The sequence below is a fragment of the Aquila chrysaetos genome, chromosome Z, assembly GCF_900496995.4.
Source record: "Aquila chrysaetos chrysaetos chromosome Z, bAquChr1.4, whole genome shotgun sequence".
Taxonomy (NCBI): Eukaryota; Metazoa; Chordata; class Aves; order Accipitriformes; family Accipitridae; genus Aquila; species Aquila chrysaetos.
The window spans coordinates 10,672,902-10,692,142 of NC_044030.1; the positions used below are offsets into that span (position 1 = coordinate 10,672,902).

A 19,241-nucleotide genomic window follows, 5' to 3' on the forward strand; every position below is an offset into this window, starting at 1 on the left:
ATTGCAAAGTCTTAAACTCTGCTTAAGGTAGGCAGTGAGATCTCTGAAGAAGTATATTAAAAGTAAGGTGGGTTTTTTGGTGGTAATCACATCACCAACCAATGTCTTCTCTGCCCAATTTGTATTCTGACTAGGAAAATGCTTCTGCAGCAGACCTGCTCCCACCAAAAAGCTTTCCTTCAGGTGAAACAGCCTAGTTAACTGCACACAAGATGCCATGTATCTCCATGCTGGAGCTAAGTGCTCTCTCTCCACTCCCCAGCACTTTGCAGGTTGGCTCTTGCCCCTGCTCTGCAATTATTGAAAAGCAGTGATATCCAACTTATGGGCCATAGCCATACACAGCCCACTAAAACAGTTAATGTAAACCACGGCCTGCCCTTACCTTTCTTTCTTCCTGTGCCCTCCTGTTTCAAGAAGGTATATGCAGGCAAACGACATTCTCAAGTCAACAACCGCACTGGGCAGAGGTGATGTGTTGCGCAAGGGAGGTATGGTCAAGTCATGGTGGGGAAAGGCCAGGGGACCCTCTGACAAACATGCCCTCCTGGAAGCAGTGCTACAGCTCCCCTATCAGGACCGGCTGAATACCACTGTTGTACCACAACATTCCTGAATATCAGTCCTCTTTCTGCATGCAAAACTCAGAAAGCTGACAGCTGGTTTTCACTATATCACAGGAATAACCAAGTGAAAGCCATTCTCCCATCTCACCACTGAAGAGCAAGGGTGAGGGTAAGAGCAGGAGGTCTCCCTGGCAGAAAAACCTCTAAGCATTCACAGAAACACTCTGAGATTAAGAGACAGGGAGAGCTAAACACTTGGAGAACGGTATTTTTGGCACTCTTACTGTCTGCTACAGACTAACTTCCTTGGGGCAACTCCTACACACACGCAGTAGTCAAAGACTTAAGTCAAAAATAAGTATGTTTTAATGTAATTATTTCATATCCAACAATAACCATTTCTTTAGGAAGTCCTAAGGCCAAATAAAGTGTGCTTCCTGTGCCATAATAATTTTACTTACTTAAGCTTAGGCTTGGTGAGTCAGAGTCAAAAGAGGGGGGAAAACCCTGTGACTGCCTGGAGACTTTCATCAGGTTTTGACATCTAACAGCTTCTGAGCTCTGCAGGATCAAAGGATCAACTTGTTAGCTGCAGATTACTGAAGTAGAAGAAAGTGCTCCTGCACTTTTTCTCAAATTTCTGCCCTACCCATCTGATATTGCTATTAAGTTCTGTTTAACAGTTAAAGTTCTGTACTTCCACTACATTAAGTCAAACTCTGTGTAGTTTAACATTTTCAGAAAAGGCTTTCATTAGCATGTAAAATCTGTAGTATGATAGAAATTTATTAATTAAAATCCATTTATGAAAGATGTTATGTTTTCTGGCAAAAACAAATTATGCTTCTATTCAGTTAACCTCCTCCAACAAAATTATCATTGAAATATTTTATGATTCTGAAATTAAAAAGCTTTAGATTCTGTCAAAGAAAAAAGGACATAGATTGCAAGCAAGTGACCATGGAAATATTTATACATTGGTATCTCCATGAAGTAAGAGTCACTAAAAAAACCTTTAGTTATCTGTACATTTTTTGCAAGGTACAGAATGGTCTGACAAACGGATTCTTGCTCAGACACTAGTGCTGGTTTTCAGTTTGTGTTCAGTTCACTTTCACTACTTTCTCACCACAACAGCCTGAAAAGATATGAGGTGCAATTTGGCTACTGGCAAAGTCAACAATAAAGTTCACATCAATATTAATGGGACTACTGCATGATCCTCAGATGACAGAAAATTTGTAGCCATGACAAGGGATTAAGAATTTATGTCCTCCTATGACTGACTGGATCAACCTTTTATGCAGTGGGTATTAGCAATCACTAATGAGTGGCACAAAACAGCAGCGCTTTATGGACTTTGTACAAGACTCCCTTCCTTCTCCACCTGACTGTACGCAACATCTGAGCTATTTCAACACAAAGGTTCTAAAAATGCACTTTCTAAATAAAAAATGCTTTCATTTGTTCAAAGTATGATCTCCAGTTCATTTAGTTGTCTGGTTTTGGTTTTGTCAGGGCTGGTGGAAAACAGGAGTGTTGCGTGCTAGTTTTACCTCACATTTCACTTCTGCCACTGAGCACTTACAGTGGTGTTTCTTGGGTATGAGACTGTATAGTTTCCTATCTTGTTTTGAAGCTGTTCTGTGATGCACTGGTATGAAGTGCTGCAATGCAAAATGGGATGCATTGCCCCTGTGCCCTGACAGTGGGGCTACTCAGCACATATCTACCCAGATCTCACCTCCATTTGGCAGGAACAAATACACCAACTCCAGCTCTCCCAGGCTTGCCCAACACTGCAGCACTTGACAGCAGAACACTGCAGCTGCTACCTGGGGCACAGCATGGAGAACAGCAGAAGCAGAAGATATTTTGCAAGAGCCCTGGAGAAACCCATATATATATGGTACTTAGGTGGTGTCCAGGCAAAATGTACTCAGCTGACAGCTGGACTGGAGTCTGCCATTTTAGCTGCCCTGTTCCAGGTCAGTCACCTGGATTATAAAACCAAGCCTGGAACCAGGTCCAGGTCTTATTTCCATATTAGCTATTACCTTTACAGGAGGTTTATAAAAACAAATTCTCTGGACCCTTATGTAATTGACTGAGGTTGAGGGACCCAACTCTTCATAGAGGTGGAGGATATAAAAGCCATGCTTGGAGTTTTCTATACTGCAAACCTAAAAATGTTAGAAAACTTTTCAAAAATGTGAACGCCCTTTCCTTTCAAAATAACTGACTAAACTTTCTTCAACTGTTTTCACTTCTAACACATAATTGCTCCTCTTGCAGAGCTCAGGTTAAAAAAATCAAGTAGATCGGTGAAATTGGAGTGCTGCTGGAGTTGCTAAGTGGCAAAACACTACCTAGAATGTGAAGCAAATGTCAGCTTTATCTTGAGCATGCATTTTTGCAGTCAGCCATATAATCTTCTAACAATTTCTCACCAATTTACGGCTAACTCCACTTACAAAACTCAAAGTACTAATTTCAGTTTAAGGCTAAAGATAAGATACATTTTTTGCCAATTATTTTCTTCAGGTTAAATATTTAACTCCGGAAAATAGAATCCTTTTTTACTCAGGACTTTTTAGCAACACAGTGAAATGTTGCCTTTTCAGAGCATGTTACTTACTTCATGATTTGTGGCAGAGGGAATTAAAGGAGTATGTCGGTGATTGTCTAACCTACCCTGCGAACTGGAAGCTGGATGATGCACAGCAGAAGCAATGCACTCATTTTGCAAGTGGATTTGGCGGGCCTGGCACCAGTCCAGAAAGTGTTGCACACACATCCTCAGCAGAATGTCTGTTTTTCTCCCAAATAAGTTTCCAATTCAACAAAGCATATTTTAAATGCATTCTGGATTGGGGACCCTGTATTTAAGTACATGCTTATGTAGAAATGTAGATATCAACTGGACTAAGCCATTATATGTTTAGAAGGTGGAAGAGAGGCACAACTGAATAACATTTATATGTATAAGATGACTCAATTTGAAAGTTGCTAAGAGAAAAACCAAGAAGAAAACATCAAAATGAGGAGAGAAAAAACTGTAAAGATCTGAGAAACACCTCCTTTGTTGAATTAAGCTTATAATTCAAAAATTAATGAAGCACTAGGGGAAAAATACAAATTCTCACGGCAAAATCCCATTTCTTACATAAGAAAACCAAGAAGCTACATTTGCCGTAAGGTTTCTACCTTTACATGCTCATACACAGAAAGCCAGATTTACATGTGTAAACAGATCTCACAAACACCGATTGCTCTGCCAGCAAATTAACCAGTGGGCTGGTTTGCAGAAAATCACAGGTACAAATTTATACAGCATTTTGGAAGATTTGGCGCAGTGGAACTTTGTGCCTGTCTGCAGTTGCAAGCCCTGTGGAAGAACAATTAAAAACGGGACAACAAACATGTATCCCATTACAGTTTAGTCTCTTTACATGCCACTCCACATCACCAGCCACTTAGTGTGTTCTCAGCTACAGCCTACCACCAGTTTTAATGTCATTGCATTTAAGAACTAACTTTAATAAGCATAGTTGAGAAAGCAATGTAAGAGGTCTTGAAGGGATGAGCCAGGACTATGAAGTTTGCCTGCTTTTGATTCACTCCAGACAGCAACCGGGAAGCAGCGTTGGGAAATATGGGAGGGAAATAAAGACGAGGGGGAGAGAAGGGAGAATCAGAACAAAGGGATGTGAAAAAAAGAACACCACTGAAGAAAGAGATTAAAAACAGATGAGGATCCTCATCATCTGAAATCTAATTTATATCACTGTTTCAGAATGAGGCAGTCTAACTGGGGCAACAAGCAGTGAAACAAAGAAAAGGAGTATGTAATAAATATTTTATTACATTAATCATAATAAGCTGCACTTTAAGCCTTAGCCAAAGCATATTCTTAAATCAAGCTGAGAATGTGAGCAGTTTCAGACTTAAGAGCATGAGGCCCACATGACTGTAATTAACATAATAAATCATGCTGTAGAGCTCTCTACACAGGCTGACAGCACTTGGTTGATATATTGCTTATTAGAGACTGCAGACATTTCTCCCTCTATTTTATTAAAGTGCCATTGGTAGTGAATCAAAAGGTATCCTTTTCTGTTCTGGCTGAACTATCTACTGCAGGTGTAATAGGCAACATGTTGGGAGCTCGTGCTATTGACTGCTGATAACACAGATCACAGCACATGCATCCCAAAGAACTGCATTTCAGTACCTTTTCTCCCACCCCCATCTTTAATTTAGCAAAGTACTTGAATTGCCTTTTTACTGAGCTTGCAGTTTTCTTTCTGAAATTCTCTGTTGGTAATTTTGCCCAACCAGACCAATTTGCTTTCACCTTTCTGCACTGTATATTCTCCAGTATGAGTGAAGCAAGCTATGAAGGGCACAAACTCTATGAAGAGCTCACAATTTACAACCTTGCCTAACTAGTTTCAATGCACACTTTTAATGCACATATTTCTTTTGTCTTCACTGGGTCAGAGAGCAGAATTTAAGGAACAGCTCTTTACACAATTCTCCAGAGAAGATGAAGTGCAACACTTCAAGTGAAACAGGTTCTAAGGTGGATTTTTTTAGCCTGCTTTTCTGTTTTGAGCCTGTGCTGAGAGTCCTCTCCTCCTTGCACTCCAGAAAAGAACGATGACTTTGAACTTCACTTTGACCTTTGCAAACACAACTCCCACCACATTAGGAAGGGGTGGAAGTTCAAAGATGTAAAGGCCCTACAAGGTTGGGGGAGACTCAACAGCTGAGCAGAGGGCGGAGACATGAATACATCCCAACTTGTGGAAAGGCCATAGACCTCAGTCAGGTGTTAGATACTCTGCTAGGCAGCTGCTCGCCCACCCTGGCTGACCAAAGCACACATACTTTGTTCCAGACTAGCCACAGCACGTCCAGGCATTTGTCAGGACAAGGAGTCCCAAGAGGAACAGGAGCAGCTGGAAATTCTGCACAGAGGGGAGAAGAGACAAGGAACACACATTCATAAAGAACCAGGCTGTTGTTCATGGCACAACTTGTTTATTTCTGTCCTTGAATACATGTTTAAATTTGCTTTATTATAGTTTAATTTAATAGATGTTTAGTCACATTTTGTAGCTCTGCTTGAGTAAAGTCTCTTTAAGTAAACTGAGGACTTTCAAAGTTTTTCTCGCTATGTACACACACAGAGAGCATACACACACATACACACCTCTTAGCTGCTCAGAATAGTGTTATTATTTCTCCTCTGTAATTACGTTGTCAAAATTCACCTGTTAGGACTGTATTGTTATATCCATAAAAATAATCTGTTCTTCTATATAGGATATGAACAATCAGCTGCCCTGCTACTGAATGAGTTCATAACAAAACCGACACCAACTAATCCATGTTAAGGGGTGACATGGGGTATAGTTTAATGCATATGATTATGGATGTATGTAATACATATATATGGCTATTTTATTATGCACTAGCACAATAAACAGTCTGATGTATTTAACAACTGTACAAGTGAATGGTAAATGGCCAAGTTACTTGTCAAACTGTAAGTTTTCTGAGGGCTATCTGAAATCAGGGGAGAGAAAAAGTAAATCCGTGAGCAAAAAGCAAAGCATGTATCAGCATACAGGCACGAATGCTGCACTGTAATGCTAAGAATAGTTTTCCTGTCTGTTAATTTGTTTTCCTGGATGTATAGTCGGTAAGAGAGAGCAAGTCCCAAGCAACTGGCAGTGCTCCATTTCCAGAGAGTCAATGACAAAAAAAAAAATCCCCATAACCTGGCACATCCTCCCTGACTGAAGGACAGAGCTCACCACAATCACAACAGTGCTCCAAGTTGTGGATAAATCAAATTATTCCCATACAAAAACATCCATGCTTCTGTGGCTCATTCATACTGCTATCCCTGACCAGTGACATTAGTGAAGCCGAGATGAGGCAGATACCCAGTTAAGAGAGAGGTGAGTGTAAACAGAAAATCAAAGCAAGCTATTCAAAGATCAGAGATGGACGTCCTTATCTTTCACAGGCTTGATCTTTGGGTACAGGCATGTCCTGCTTGAAATAATTCAGTACTACAGCACATTCAGTTTTTGCACCGGGGTGATGTGACCTGGGTCAGAATAGCTCAGAATCAATTTTTCCCTTCTCTGAACAAACAGGCAGCCAGCTTTTTTCTTTTTTTTTTTTCCCCCCCAAAGACAAATCAGTAAGCGATTAAGTATTATTAATCCATAGTTGTATGGTTTCAAGTGATGTTTTCATCATGAAAACGTAGTTAACGAAAATCAACAACAGACCACAGTGTCACTGCCAGTCTAAAGATATGCTGAGTTTAATCAACAGGAATACTTACAGTATTTCTCTCTGTGTGTACTTACTGTTTAATTAAAGTTAATGGGACCGACAGGTATATGTTAGACGGAAGATGCAGCCAATGCACTTAATGGTCAATGTATAATTAAGCATGTAACATAAAGCTTTCATCAGATTCAGCAAAGTCCTCAGCACCACTTTTTATGCAATATGCATGCAGGAAGCCCTGTCTGCGGCTCCCACCATGGGCAGGATTCGGTGGCAGCCAGGACCTGGGAACTTCTGCCTCTAACACGAAGTTCATGTGATCAGCAGCATCCTGCTATTTCTGCAGAGCAGCATTGCTTGGCTCCAGCCAAATGTGTGCTCATTTGGGAAATGAAAATACTGCTCTGCCCACTCATCCCACAGAGGCCACTAGCCACATTCAAGCTGTTCAGAACAACCAATGTTGAAAGCAGCTTCTGTGTGACCGGTCCGTGGAGTGCCCCAGCAAGAAAGATTCATAAGGGAAAGTAGGCATTTCGGTTTCTCTCTCTTGAGGCTCTGATTTAATAGCCTGGTTCAGCACTTCCTGCAAACAGCATGGGCATATGCTTCATTTAAGCATACTTTAGCAAAGAAAGATGGATTTCAGCATGTTTCAGTGCTTCCAGGATCTGGATGTTTTAGCAAGCACTGCTCTGTGCTGTGCCAGGCATGATAAAATAGCTACCATCACGCTTCTGTTTTCTTTTCTGGAAAAATTCAGACAAGAATTTCTGTATTCAAAATTGTTATCTTGCTTAAATCAACAGAAAATACACTCAGAAATCTTTAATGATCTGTTTCATGCTCAAGCAGGTTCTAGGTTCACTGCAAGCACAAAAAGAAGACGACATGACAGAACAAGACTCACTAAAAGGGAAGTAATTTAGGTATGAGGAAAACAGGAGAAAAGAGGAGTCACTGTGTGCTAGCTTCACAGAACTGCTTATGCAAAAATGGCAGGCTCCCATCATGGAGGCAGGTGAAAACAGTTCTTCCCAAGGTTTACTGCTGCTATTAAAAGCTTAGACCTTGAATACATATGTGAAATAGTCCTTCTGTAGATGTATTTACTGAAGTACCAGCCTCATCCAAAGTGGAAAAACACTCTTAGAAAGTATCCTGACATTTTAACGCCAAATCCTGTATTCCCTTTCTGTCCCAGCACCCCATCCAAAGTGCAAAAGGAAAGTGCATGTCTGAGGCCTTTCCAGGGTCAGCGTCTCTCTTGGCTGCTGTGGTGCATCTCCTCTGCAGATCCCAATCTTATCCTGCTTTGCCTCTCTTTTCTTACTTAGAGACTCACAAATCATAAAATGAAAATAGCTCCAAAATTAAACAGAGCAACTGCAAAGACCACAAAAAGAAAACAGATCTCTGATCAAAAACACCACGTTAAATAATAATCTTCTATTTCCTAAAAATAAAGTGATGTTCAGTACAGGCTTGTCCAGTTTCCTTTGTTGTTTCCATATGTTTTCAGGAGAGCTGGAACCACCAGAGGCCTTATTTTCTTCCTTTATCACGAAAGTATCACAAAACACAGCACTGTGCACAGAACAGTAGTCTGTTTAAGATGCCTTTAGTGAAAGGGAGAGCGTAGCACCACAGATCATGTTGGTCTTGCAAAAATGATTGTTTTCTGCTTCTCACTTGTGCTTCTTATTTTTTGCTTTTCTGCCTTTCATGTTGGGGTAATGGGGCAGAGGGTTCATTTCTAAGTCTGAAATAAGCAGTGATGCTCCAGAACATAACCATTCATTGAAGTGGGCGGTTTCTCTTCCGATATGACACCATCTTACTTAATACTGTTTGTGCTATGGAACTTGAACTAAAAATATATATTTAAATGAAATGTCAATAATTGTCAGTGATGCAGTTCCTCTACTCAAAACCCCAGGGAATATTCCCGACTGTTTGGCAGCTGAACTTGGCATGCTTTACAGACTTAATCCTTAAAAACTGCTGGGGCCTGGCTGTAGTAGATCTTTCTGAGGGTATGGATTCAACTCCCTCCTAGCTACAGGCAAGCAACTTCCACAGACTGCATGGAAACTATCATTCGTCACCTGTAACAGAGGATCAATAGGCCTATGCAGCTTTTATTGCAGGAATACAACTCAAAGCCCATACCCAAATGTCTCCCACACCAACCTACTTTCAGCGTGAATACTCATGAACAGTTTCTTCCAAAATGTGTATATATATCCAATAATGCTGCTGCCAGGAGCTGTCTCTGTGTGCTGCAGGTAGTTCCACTAGGAGAAGGTCCATGGTGAACAGGGGAAACAAGTTCTGACACCAAGAAAAGCAGCAGCCTAATGTCTTATGCGCATAGCTGCTTTGATAAATACTTAGTATTTAGGACAGCAAGACGACTGCCCTCTACACAAGTCCACTGCTTGTCTTCAAGGTTGCAGAGAGGCTGGCATGAGCCTTCTGTGTCTGCAAGGCATTTCCACTAAAGAAAATACATGTGGAATCCTGAAATGGTGACAAATATATTTCTTAAGTATAGTGAAAAATCTAAAGATGTTAATACTTGATGAGTCTTCATTTCAGTGTTCTCCTGCAAGAATTAATAGCTTGGTAAATGCTTCTTGTAGGAACAGCTTCATAAAACATACTTTTGTATTAGAATTATTAGTACTATGGTTTCATTTTTTTTAAATTTGATTGTCATGCTATGTACCCAGATGACAAAAGCAAATAGATGACTACTTTGCCAAGGCTGAATTTGTCCTTCATATGATACTGTCCCGCTTTTAAACAGAACTCCCTTACGAAATTGTAAAGATAAGCAATATCAGCCTCATCAGCAGAACTTCTAGAATAAAGCCTCCAAAACATTAGTTTCTAATTTAACAGCATTTGGACACAGATAATCAAGGGTGGGAATGAGCTGGCAAATCTATACTGCAAGATCAGAAGGCAGTGGCAGTGCAGGAGGTGGTTAATCAACTCACTAGCTTCCTTCTTCTGATAATTAAAACTATAATGATCTAATTTTATTCTTCTAAATAAGCCAGGACCTTGCAACTTAAAAAAAAAAAAAAAAAAGTGCTATGCTTTTTGTAATTATGTATCTCAGCACTTAGTATTTTTAGTTCAGCTACTAGAGCAAGAACAGATATCAATTATGGGACCTAAAGAGTCACCAGTGGACTCTGAACTCTTCAGGCCAACACAAAGAGGAAGAGACTGTCTCATCCCTACATATGTTTAATTGTTCACTTGAACACATTCAGCAGCATATGTCCCTGGAGGCAGGCTTCAGCAGTCCTTTTAGCCAAAAGTCATCAATCTTTGTATGTAAATTACAAATACAGAGACCGATCAGCAATTATCTGAGTGTTCTGGGGAGAGCTTAAATGAAGTTTTGTAACTTTCTTTTGACATGATTATTTGCCTTGTGCTACACATTCATTCTTGGCACAGTTCCACTGGACTTGGAAGAATTACAGCAGGGATTAATTTGGCCTTTCTATATGTATGGCTGATGCTTTATATACCTCTAAAAAAAGGCATTATTTTTTCTTGTTTGCACTTCTTTGGAATGTGCTAGCTAACAAATTTTTTTTCCTTGCAGTGTAAACAGTGATTTAGGAGTTTAAGCTAACCTAGTCAAAACTGGAAATTCATGAGGTTGGGGGCCTTCTTTCTCCTCTAAGTCTTGTAACATTTTGATGCTCACCTAACAGCTCCTAATCCATGAGTCTTATGATCACACGAGGACCTCAGCTCCCACTTAATTTAAACCCATACAATTGCAGAGGGCGGGGGAAGGGGGAGGTCCTAGTCCTTTTGATTGCAGAAAAATACTTAAAAATATTCCACCTAAAAGCTCTACATCAACATCAGACAACCTGCAAATGTACTGCATTTTATAATGGTCATGTTCAGATAGAGACATTATATGAACACCTGGAACCAACAGGGATGTCCACACTGAGAGCAGAGCAGGAATCAACCCACGTTAGGTGCAGTCATGAAAGGCTGCAATCCCTGCTTGCACCTTCCCATGATGACAGCACAGGACCAGAACTAGATCTTTGCGCAAGTCACCAGGCGAAGCTGATCACCAGGCACTGATCTGGGATCCTGACAGAAAAGAAAAGAACGGGGAGGGGCTCAGAGTGGAGACATCAGAGTTAGCAAGGCTAAGTACTGCCCTCAGCACAGACCAGGGGACCATTCATCATGGCACATATTCAACTGTCAATACCGTTCAATAACCACAGCAGAGGGACGGTGTGCAGCATCCTAAGAAAGCACTGGTGCTGTGGACAACCTGTTTCCCCTCCAAACTCTGCAAACGCCTGTACATGTAAAACACCACCCAGCAGCCCGGCAAGTTCAACGATGGATATGCATGATGGCATTGTGACGGCACCTACAGAGTATGATTTGCCACATCTCTGACAGAAGCAACAACCCTAGTCACTTCATTTACAGGATTTTTTATTCTGCATCTCTACTCACTACTCTTTGTGTTCTGCACATTTTGTACATATGGATTTGATGTCTTTTAGTGTCTCTTTAGTGGAACTCTTTGCACCTGTATTTATAGTGTTGGACTAGTGTTGGACCAGAGATGTCTTGCTGCACTGTATTGTTAATCCAAAGCACATCTTTACCCTCAGTCTTCGCATGGAAAGTACGTATTCTTTATAAATACTTCAGCAATTCTGCTTACAAAGTAAGTCCTACCTCTCCGAGAATCAAAACTTGCCTTCCTACACAATAAGCTCTATCCTCCTCTGAGCCATAGTCTTCCTCCATATCCTTCTTCAATAACACCAAATCTTTTTCGTTCATGGTTTCAGACATCCAAATGTCACTGATTTCTATAGCCTGCATGTATTGCAACCTAAAGCATCATGTTTCTTACCTTCCATCTTCACTGATGTGACCTACCTTACCCTTGCTTGTTCTTGGACATAAAAAACAGACCAAGTATTAGCAAAAGGAAAAGACAAAAGAGGCTGTCTGGGAAGCAGAAATTGCAGAAATTCCCTGCTCTCTGCTACTGCAAAAATCTCTCTCCTATCAGATGTAGGTCCTCTCAATTTTCCACACACAAAAAAAGGACTAAATAATACCTACATATATTTTTGAAGGCTTTGCCAATAAAGTGGTAAAGAACAATCTGAAAATTGACAAATGAATGTCTACTTATTAGGGCTGAAGTTTAACAAAAATAATTCAGTATATTCTGCAGTGCTTAGATGGAGACCTGAACCCAACAGAAATCAGTGTCTAACCTCACTGAATCTTCAGTGGGATGACACTTCACTTTTAAGACATGAAAAGACCTTTGTAAAGTCCCTGCTTACACATTCAGTTGCCATGGTTTAATTGAATAGAGTAGAAGAGAGAAAAAAGAAATGTTTGAAAGAGAAGCTAGTTCAAAAGTATAATGTGGCTTAAACTCGCCTAAGCTAATACCTATCATCAAGATTTTTGATTTCATGGAGAATCTCACTCAAACTTTCATGACCTACGAGATTACCATGCATGGAAACTATCAGCTGTGTCTGATAACAAATGCAAGGGTATGTGACTTAAGCTAAAACTCAAAGTAATATTTCTTCCTGGCTGGATCACACCCTTTAATCCTAACTTATCATACAAGGCCTTAGACCTGCAAAGGCCTCATAAACACATGACCAGTTCTAATAGGACCAGGAGCAAGGCTTCAGATATTATTTTAAAATTAAGCAACACTTTGTAGGGGACAAGGCAGAATTTAAACTCTCTGCTTACTTTCAAAAGTACCTTTGTTTCTTTGGCAAGCATCCACCGAGTCTATAAACTAACAAAAGGTCTAGGCTCCTTGGTGTAATTATTTCCTGCTTTTTTTCACATAAGAATTATACTCATCCTTGTTTCTGTCTGTTTAGGACAGAAACATTTTTACATAGGCTAGATAAACATCCTCTTGTAGTTCAATATTACACAAATTTTATATATCATGCACCACTTCCAGTACATTGCTCTTTGTTAAGAGACAGCCTAACGACATCACTGTACATGAGCAATCACCATACTCTAGTCTTTAATCAGGCCTCCACATTTTATCTGCAAGAATCTACTGTGCAGAACTACACATCTGTAATAAATTCACTTGCCAACATTGCCCACTTTTCTGCAACTTGAAAATTTATTAATGCCAGCACTTCTTTCTCAAAGGAGCAGGCTCTATGGAAATCGGAGATTTCACTACTTCACTGATGTATCAAGTTTTAGTCATATGTCAGTCATTTTACCCTAGTTAAAATGCAGCTACCTCTGAGTATTACAACAACACTATACCAGGCTGAGGAGAGGAACTGCGTAACACTTTTTTGAGAACACCACAAGAAATTTAAGTATTGAGAACATAACAGACTGAACTGGAGTTTGGACAGCACACTGAGGTAACACTGGTGTCAATGCAAGAAGCGCTAGGAGGTTTTGAGGGTTGATTTATGCAGTGGGTAAACCAATCCTGCTCTGGAAACTATAAATGTAAAAATGTGGCACTGCATCCATTCTTGCAAGGTTCAGCCCTACACAGTGACAACTGCTGAACTAGTTTGACTTCTGAGGACCTGGCAAAAGCAGTCTGAAAGGGTTTGGGTTTTCTAATGAAGCTGCTGAAAGTAAATCCCTCTCTCAGATAACACACACCTACATAGACAAATTCTGCCTAGGTTTGTACTCCATTGTCCCAGCTTTTTCAAGTTTGAGACAGAGCCAGTTGCAGGGGCAGGTTGGTAGAAACCAGCTATAGTATATAAAGCAGTGATATGCTTTATAAACTGAGGAATGTGGAATAAGTAGGTTTACCACACAATTCGGATTGACATCAGGCATCCCATATCGCTCGTATTTAGCTGAGCAGAGTTAGTTCTAAACCAGTTGGAATTTTGTAAGGGAATTTCCACTAGGGATGCTACATGACAGGACTACTGCAAAGTAACATCTCAAAGATGCAGCCATGCAGAAATGGGTCCCAAAAAAAGAATTTGCTTTGCTGTAACCAAGACAGCTATCATCCTTTCTAATTTCTAATGCTTAGTGGGGTTTACTTAGCAAAACTGGGTATTTAACTTTGCCCACTGTTTTATTTGGCAACAAGATCTGCAGGCTCTTGCCAATTATTAGATTTGCTAGCGTTCAATCAGGTTGCAGGATGTCCAGGTTGAAGTATCATCCACGCCGTTAAAAGTCATTGTTTTTAGCGCTTACAGTAGCTGCCAAATGGACTGCATATAGGCAATTTTTCCCCCCTCCACAGCTTGGCTCTGCTCTATCTGACCAGACACACCTAGGCTGAACGACCAAGGGAGCAGGCAGAGAACTGGCTCCTGCCCTCGCTTCACCCCAGGATGGCACCGTGCACCAGTTGGAAGAGCAAAGCCAGCACTGTCTGCACTCAGGTCCACAGGCAGCTGGTGAGGCTGCTCAAGAAACAGATTTCCTCCCCGTCCAGAAGACCTACGGCCAACACTAAGTTATTCTGCACATGGGATAATCATTCAGAAGAAGTACACTGTTTTAACATGCTCCTTATCCGATAATGTTGATCTGTTTGTTGCAATTCTCAGTACTTTGGCAGCAGCGGGAGATGAAAAATATGAAGGACATGGAATATGAGAACTTCCACTAAGAAGAAGGGAAAAAAAATCATTTTTTTACCTTGGATTAAAGTTTAAGTGTTACCAATTTCATGGTTAAGGTTGTGGTTGTCCTTCTCATCTCTGCAGCCTGCTCTGATTTACGGGTCAGGTAAGCCGTTTAATAAAGATTTATAGAAGTTCAAACCTCCCTCCAGGAACTCTCTGTGTGCCCTCCTTTGCCTCTCCATGTCAAACATCACTCTTCTGACAGGGTGAAGGCAGCACCTGACCCCCAACTCTAGGCTCCAGTGGCTGAGACCGCTTCTTTCTGGCTCATCAAAAGAGTGCACGGCCAGGTTTCACGTCCTCCCCGCCCCGTGACCCCAGCGAGGCAGCTGCACGCCCTCTCCCATGACACAACCGCACCTACAAACCTGTCCGAAAAGTGCGCTTTCCCTACGGCATCGGAACACTTTCTCGCAGGGGATGCTCCTAGCCTTCGCCCAGTTGATGTCCTCCACGTCCTCTTCCGATCGGGGGCACCTTCTCTACCTACTGACTTACAAGCCGGCAGGACCGGGGCACCCTCTCCTCCCTGGCTGCCCCCTCACCGAGCCCATGCCTGGGGGGGCCACCCCCAAAACGTCCCTTGACTCCCGCCCAGCGTCCTACCTGGCATCGACTGTGCTGCCGCCTCGGGGGTGGTGGCGGGGGCGGCGGGGGGCTGCTGCTGGCTGGAGCTGACCTCAGGCTCGGCGCTCACCGAGGGCGAGCCGGCCGCCTCGCCGCCCGGGGCCAGCTGCGGGGCAGGCGGGAGGGTCTCCTCAGTGGCCGGCGGCTCCTCCTGACCGGGCAGCTGCAGGGCTGAGAGGGGGATGCTGATGGGTTTGCCAGCGGTGACGGTGGCGTTGGAGCTGGTGGCCGGCACCTGGAGGGCGGCCGCGGGGCCGCCGCCCGCCCCCCGTGCCGGGGAGGCCAGGGGGCCCCGGGGGGGCCTCTGCGTGGCCAGCCGGGGCAGGCCAGGGGGGGAGGCGGAGAGACGCTGCGGGTCGGGATCGGGGCCCGTGGCGGGCTGGGGCAGGGCCCTGGCGGGGCCCAGGCAGGAGGGCCCGGCCTGGGCCTGCGGCTTGGGCTTGGACATCTGCGTCAGGGCCAGGGCCGGCCCGTCGGCGCCGGCCGTCAGCTCGGCGTTGGCCACGATGTAGTAGTCCTCGGGGAGCTCCTGCTTGATCTTCTTGAGGAGGACCTCGCCGCCGCCGCCCTCGTCGGCGGGCTGGGCCTGGGCTGGGGTGGGCAGGCTGGCGGCCGGCCGCTTGCGGGGGCCGGCGGGGGCCCGGTGGGGGTGCGGCTCAAAGTCGCTGTCCTCGTCGGTGACGGAGGACTCGCAGACCATGTCGAAGAGGGTGGCCTCGTCCTCGTACTCCTCCACGGGCTCGCCCAGCTCCGACGGCTCGCTGCAGTAGGAGAAGTCGCAGGAGTCGCGCGTGCGGGTGCAGTCCAGCTTGGCCTTCCCTGGCCGGCCTGGGTAGCGCTCCAGGGGGCTGGCCTGCGCCTCTGAGGGCACCCCCAGCATGCTGGGGCTGTCCGAGTTGAAGCTGCGGCTGTCCTGGAAGCAGACGCGCTCCTGGGAGCCGGCCCGACAAGTGGCGGCCAGGGGCCAGTGGTAGGCATGGCCGGCGCTACAGCCCCACATGGCCGTCAGGTTGCCGTGGGCCCCCTCGGAGAGCAGGTGCTTGAGGTTGGGGATGAGGCTGCAGATGGTCCCATGGCTGTGGGCCCAGCTGACCAGCTTGGAGAGGTTTTCGGAGGAGGTGTGAAGGCAGTCCTCCATGGCAGGGGACCGGCCGTGCCTCACCACCGGGAAGTCAGCTGAAGACGCCGTTCAGATCACGGGGGCCCGGCGCTCACGGTCGCGTGTTGCCAAGCTCATGCTTGCTGCTCGCCTGCAAACAGAGAGCAAAACCCCGCTCTTCAGCACTCCCAAAGCAAGACCGCGTTTGCGCAGGCAAATGAAACGTTTGTAAGCGCAGCTAAACCCGTCTCCCTCTCATCTCGTGCGCTCCAAAACACGTTTCTCAAAACAGCGCCTGCTTTTGAGCCGCCTCATTCCTCGTTCTGCCTGCAAAAAATCTGCCTTTAAACCCAGGGGAAGGAGTATTCCTGCAATACACAACTAAAATAAGTTAAAATGGCTTTTTAAACAAGCCAGTTTAGTATCAGTGGCAATGGGATTTGAAGCTTGAATCTCTGACAAAATGCAAATGTAGCCCAAAAGATGGTGATTGTGTCTTCATACTTGGGAAATTAAAATTGAATAAAATCTTAAACCACACAATTCATCTTGAACAGCAGGGCAGCAATCAAGCACCAACTCAGACACTCCCTCTCCACCTGAGGAAACTTCATAACATTTTATATCATTTATGCAGGTTTCTCAAATGTATCAAATATCTCCTTTTCAACTGAATTTGAGAGGCATCAAAATGAAGGCCAGAAACTTTAGTTTTCAATAAAAGGAAAGAACAAAGAAGTCCACCCTTTGCTGTGCTATACTGACAGTCACCAGCTGATCAAAGGCTTAAGAGAAGCTTAGAAGCTTAAGGGACCTGCAAGGTTTAAGTCATAACCTTCCTTAAACTCTTGAGAGTTTTGCTTTTTTGTCACACTGTCTATTTTCCTAGATCTAAATCATGATTCTGTTCAAGACAAACACTTGCCATTTTCATCACAACTATTTAGAAATTTGCTGCACAAGGCATGGACCTCTGGGGCCAAAGCCATGAATCCTACAATATTTCAGGTCAAACATAAAAATACAAAACCTATCATGTTCATCTTTTTCTGCCAGAAAGTGCTTGCTGCCCATGTTGTACAGCTACTTTTCAGGCAAGGTCTCATCTCACACAAGACTGCAAGCCCTCAACTTCTCAGGACTTCTGTGCTAGGACTTTCCAGGAGACCTTGCAGTTGTTTCTCAGATCCGCATTTCTTTTATCACCATAAAAAAGACAATGAAACATGATGCAGGAGATGCTTCATTCATTTAAGTGAATAGCAGGGAAAAGAAGGAAAAAAAAAAAAAGTAAATTTAAAGAGTAATCATTCTTTCAGTAACAAAGAAGAGCAAGGAATTGTAACATAACTCAGCTAAAAATACTGAAATTGTTTACAGTTAACTTCTTGGACTGTAGCTTTCTTTTTTGGTGTCAAAATTCAATAATCTGAGTAGTAAGCTTCTGATGGTATGTAAGCATGGCTATAAGGTATGTCTGGAATTAATGGCATGGGGCTTGGTCACTGCTTGATGAACATCAGGGCACTGCTGGGGCTGGGGGCCAAACAGCTGGGGCAGCCCCAACCCCAGGCATTGGGCACTAGACTGACAGACACAGCCTCAGCTGAAATGGGGCTCCTGGGCCATGGGCAGGGGATGGGTGGGGGTCCCAGGGCAGGCTGGGCAGTGCTCTTAAGGCCCATGGGTGCCCTCAGGGCCCTGACAAAAAATTAAGGTTGCAGTGGGAATGCTCATATGTATATGCCTGTTGGCCTCTCATATCAGCTCTAAAGCATCTGTTACTATAGGAGGTTGTTCACAGGAACACTTGCTGTTAAAAATTAAATCATCTGTTACTATAGGAGGTTGTTCACAGGAACACTTGCTGTTAAAAATTATTTTTTAACTTTTATTTTGCTTATAATGTTCTGTATTTCACACACTTACAGATTTAAGCTGCAGTCAATGCCCATTTTCCTGTTACCCAGGCATTTTATTACTTAACTACTGTAATAACAATATTTATTTTTTTTTACCACAACCAGATGAGATATAGTTAGTCAAATGTCTGCACAATCTTAGAGCGATGATCACATTGAGAAAGACGGCACAAACCAGTTTTCACACAGTCCCACTGCTAGTACACTGGACCCCTCAGTAGTCCATTTCTGAGGTGGGAAATTATTACCCCCTACTGTAAAGATCCTCAAGGACTGTGGCTGAAATAGATCAAAGTCAAATGTGAAGCTCTAGCTGACTTCAACAGGTCCAGGTAACTCGGACTCCAGGGGTCTGTAAGAAAGTCAGCACTTCACAGAGGGACCCCAACACATAGCCCTCACCCAGGGTCCTCACTATTATTAATACAGAACTGGACAGTCTCTCTTTCTTTCCACTATTGTCTTACTTTTAAAAATGAAGGTTATCTGAGTTGCTGGAGAAGATCAGTAACATAAGAGCTCAAACAACTCAAAATGTCATGGTTGCTGGGCACAGGCTGGGCTAAGAATGTTTTGAGGTTGCTGCTCAGCTAAATTAATAGAGATTAAATGTACATTTATATTCCTCTAACGACATCCATGGTTCCTATCTTGCCAGCTGTTACCTGCTAGAGGTCACTTTTTCAAACAAGGGATCACATCTCAATACAATTTCAATTTGGTAAATATATTTTTTAAATTATTAATCAACTAAGTGGAACTTTTTTCATTATTTTAATGAAGGGATACCAGAGAAACTGCAGCGCTGCCAGATGATAGCAAAGCCTGAGCATGTCTCTTTGTGTACACCTGGTAACAGAGAAGTCACCTCTGGTGACCTTCTCAGACAGCTAAAAAGTAACTGGGAACTTCTGCTCATTTCTGCAGGCCTGTTTGGAGGCTCTCCCTAACCTTCTCCCTCCTGTGCTTTGGGAACATGACCTGCAAGACTTGAAGCTCCTGT

General features: G+C 43.3%; 1 protein-coding gene across 4 annotated transcripts in view; it reads right to left on the reverse strand.

Annotated features, from left to right (window-relative positions):
- The window catches only part of KIAA1958 (KIAA1958 ortholog), a 75,918-nt gene that overhangs the window by 26,695 nt on the left and 29,982 nt on the right, over window positions 1-19,241 (reverse strand). For all 4 annotated transcript variants that reach the window (XR_005931501.1, XM_030004245.1, XM_030004247.2 and 1 more), the window contains one exon: window positions 15,197-16,467. Coding sequence is in view for 3 of the 4 variants with exons in the window: in XM_030004245.1 (XP_029860105.1) it covers window positions 15,197-16,355 (1,159 nt within the window). In the remaining variant the exon portion in view is untranslated. The remainder of the gene's footprint in view (window positions 1-15,196; window positions 16,468-19,241) is intronic.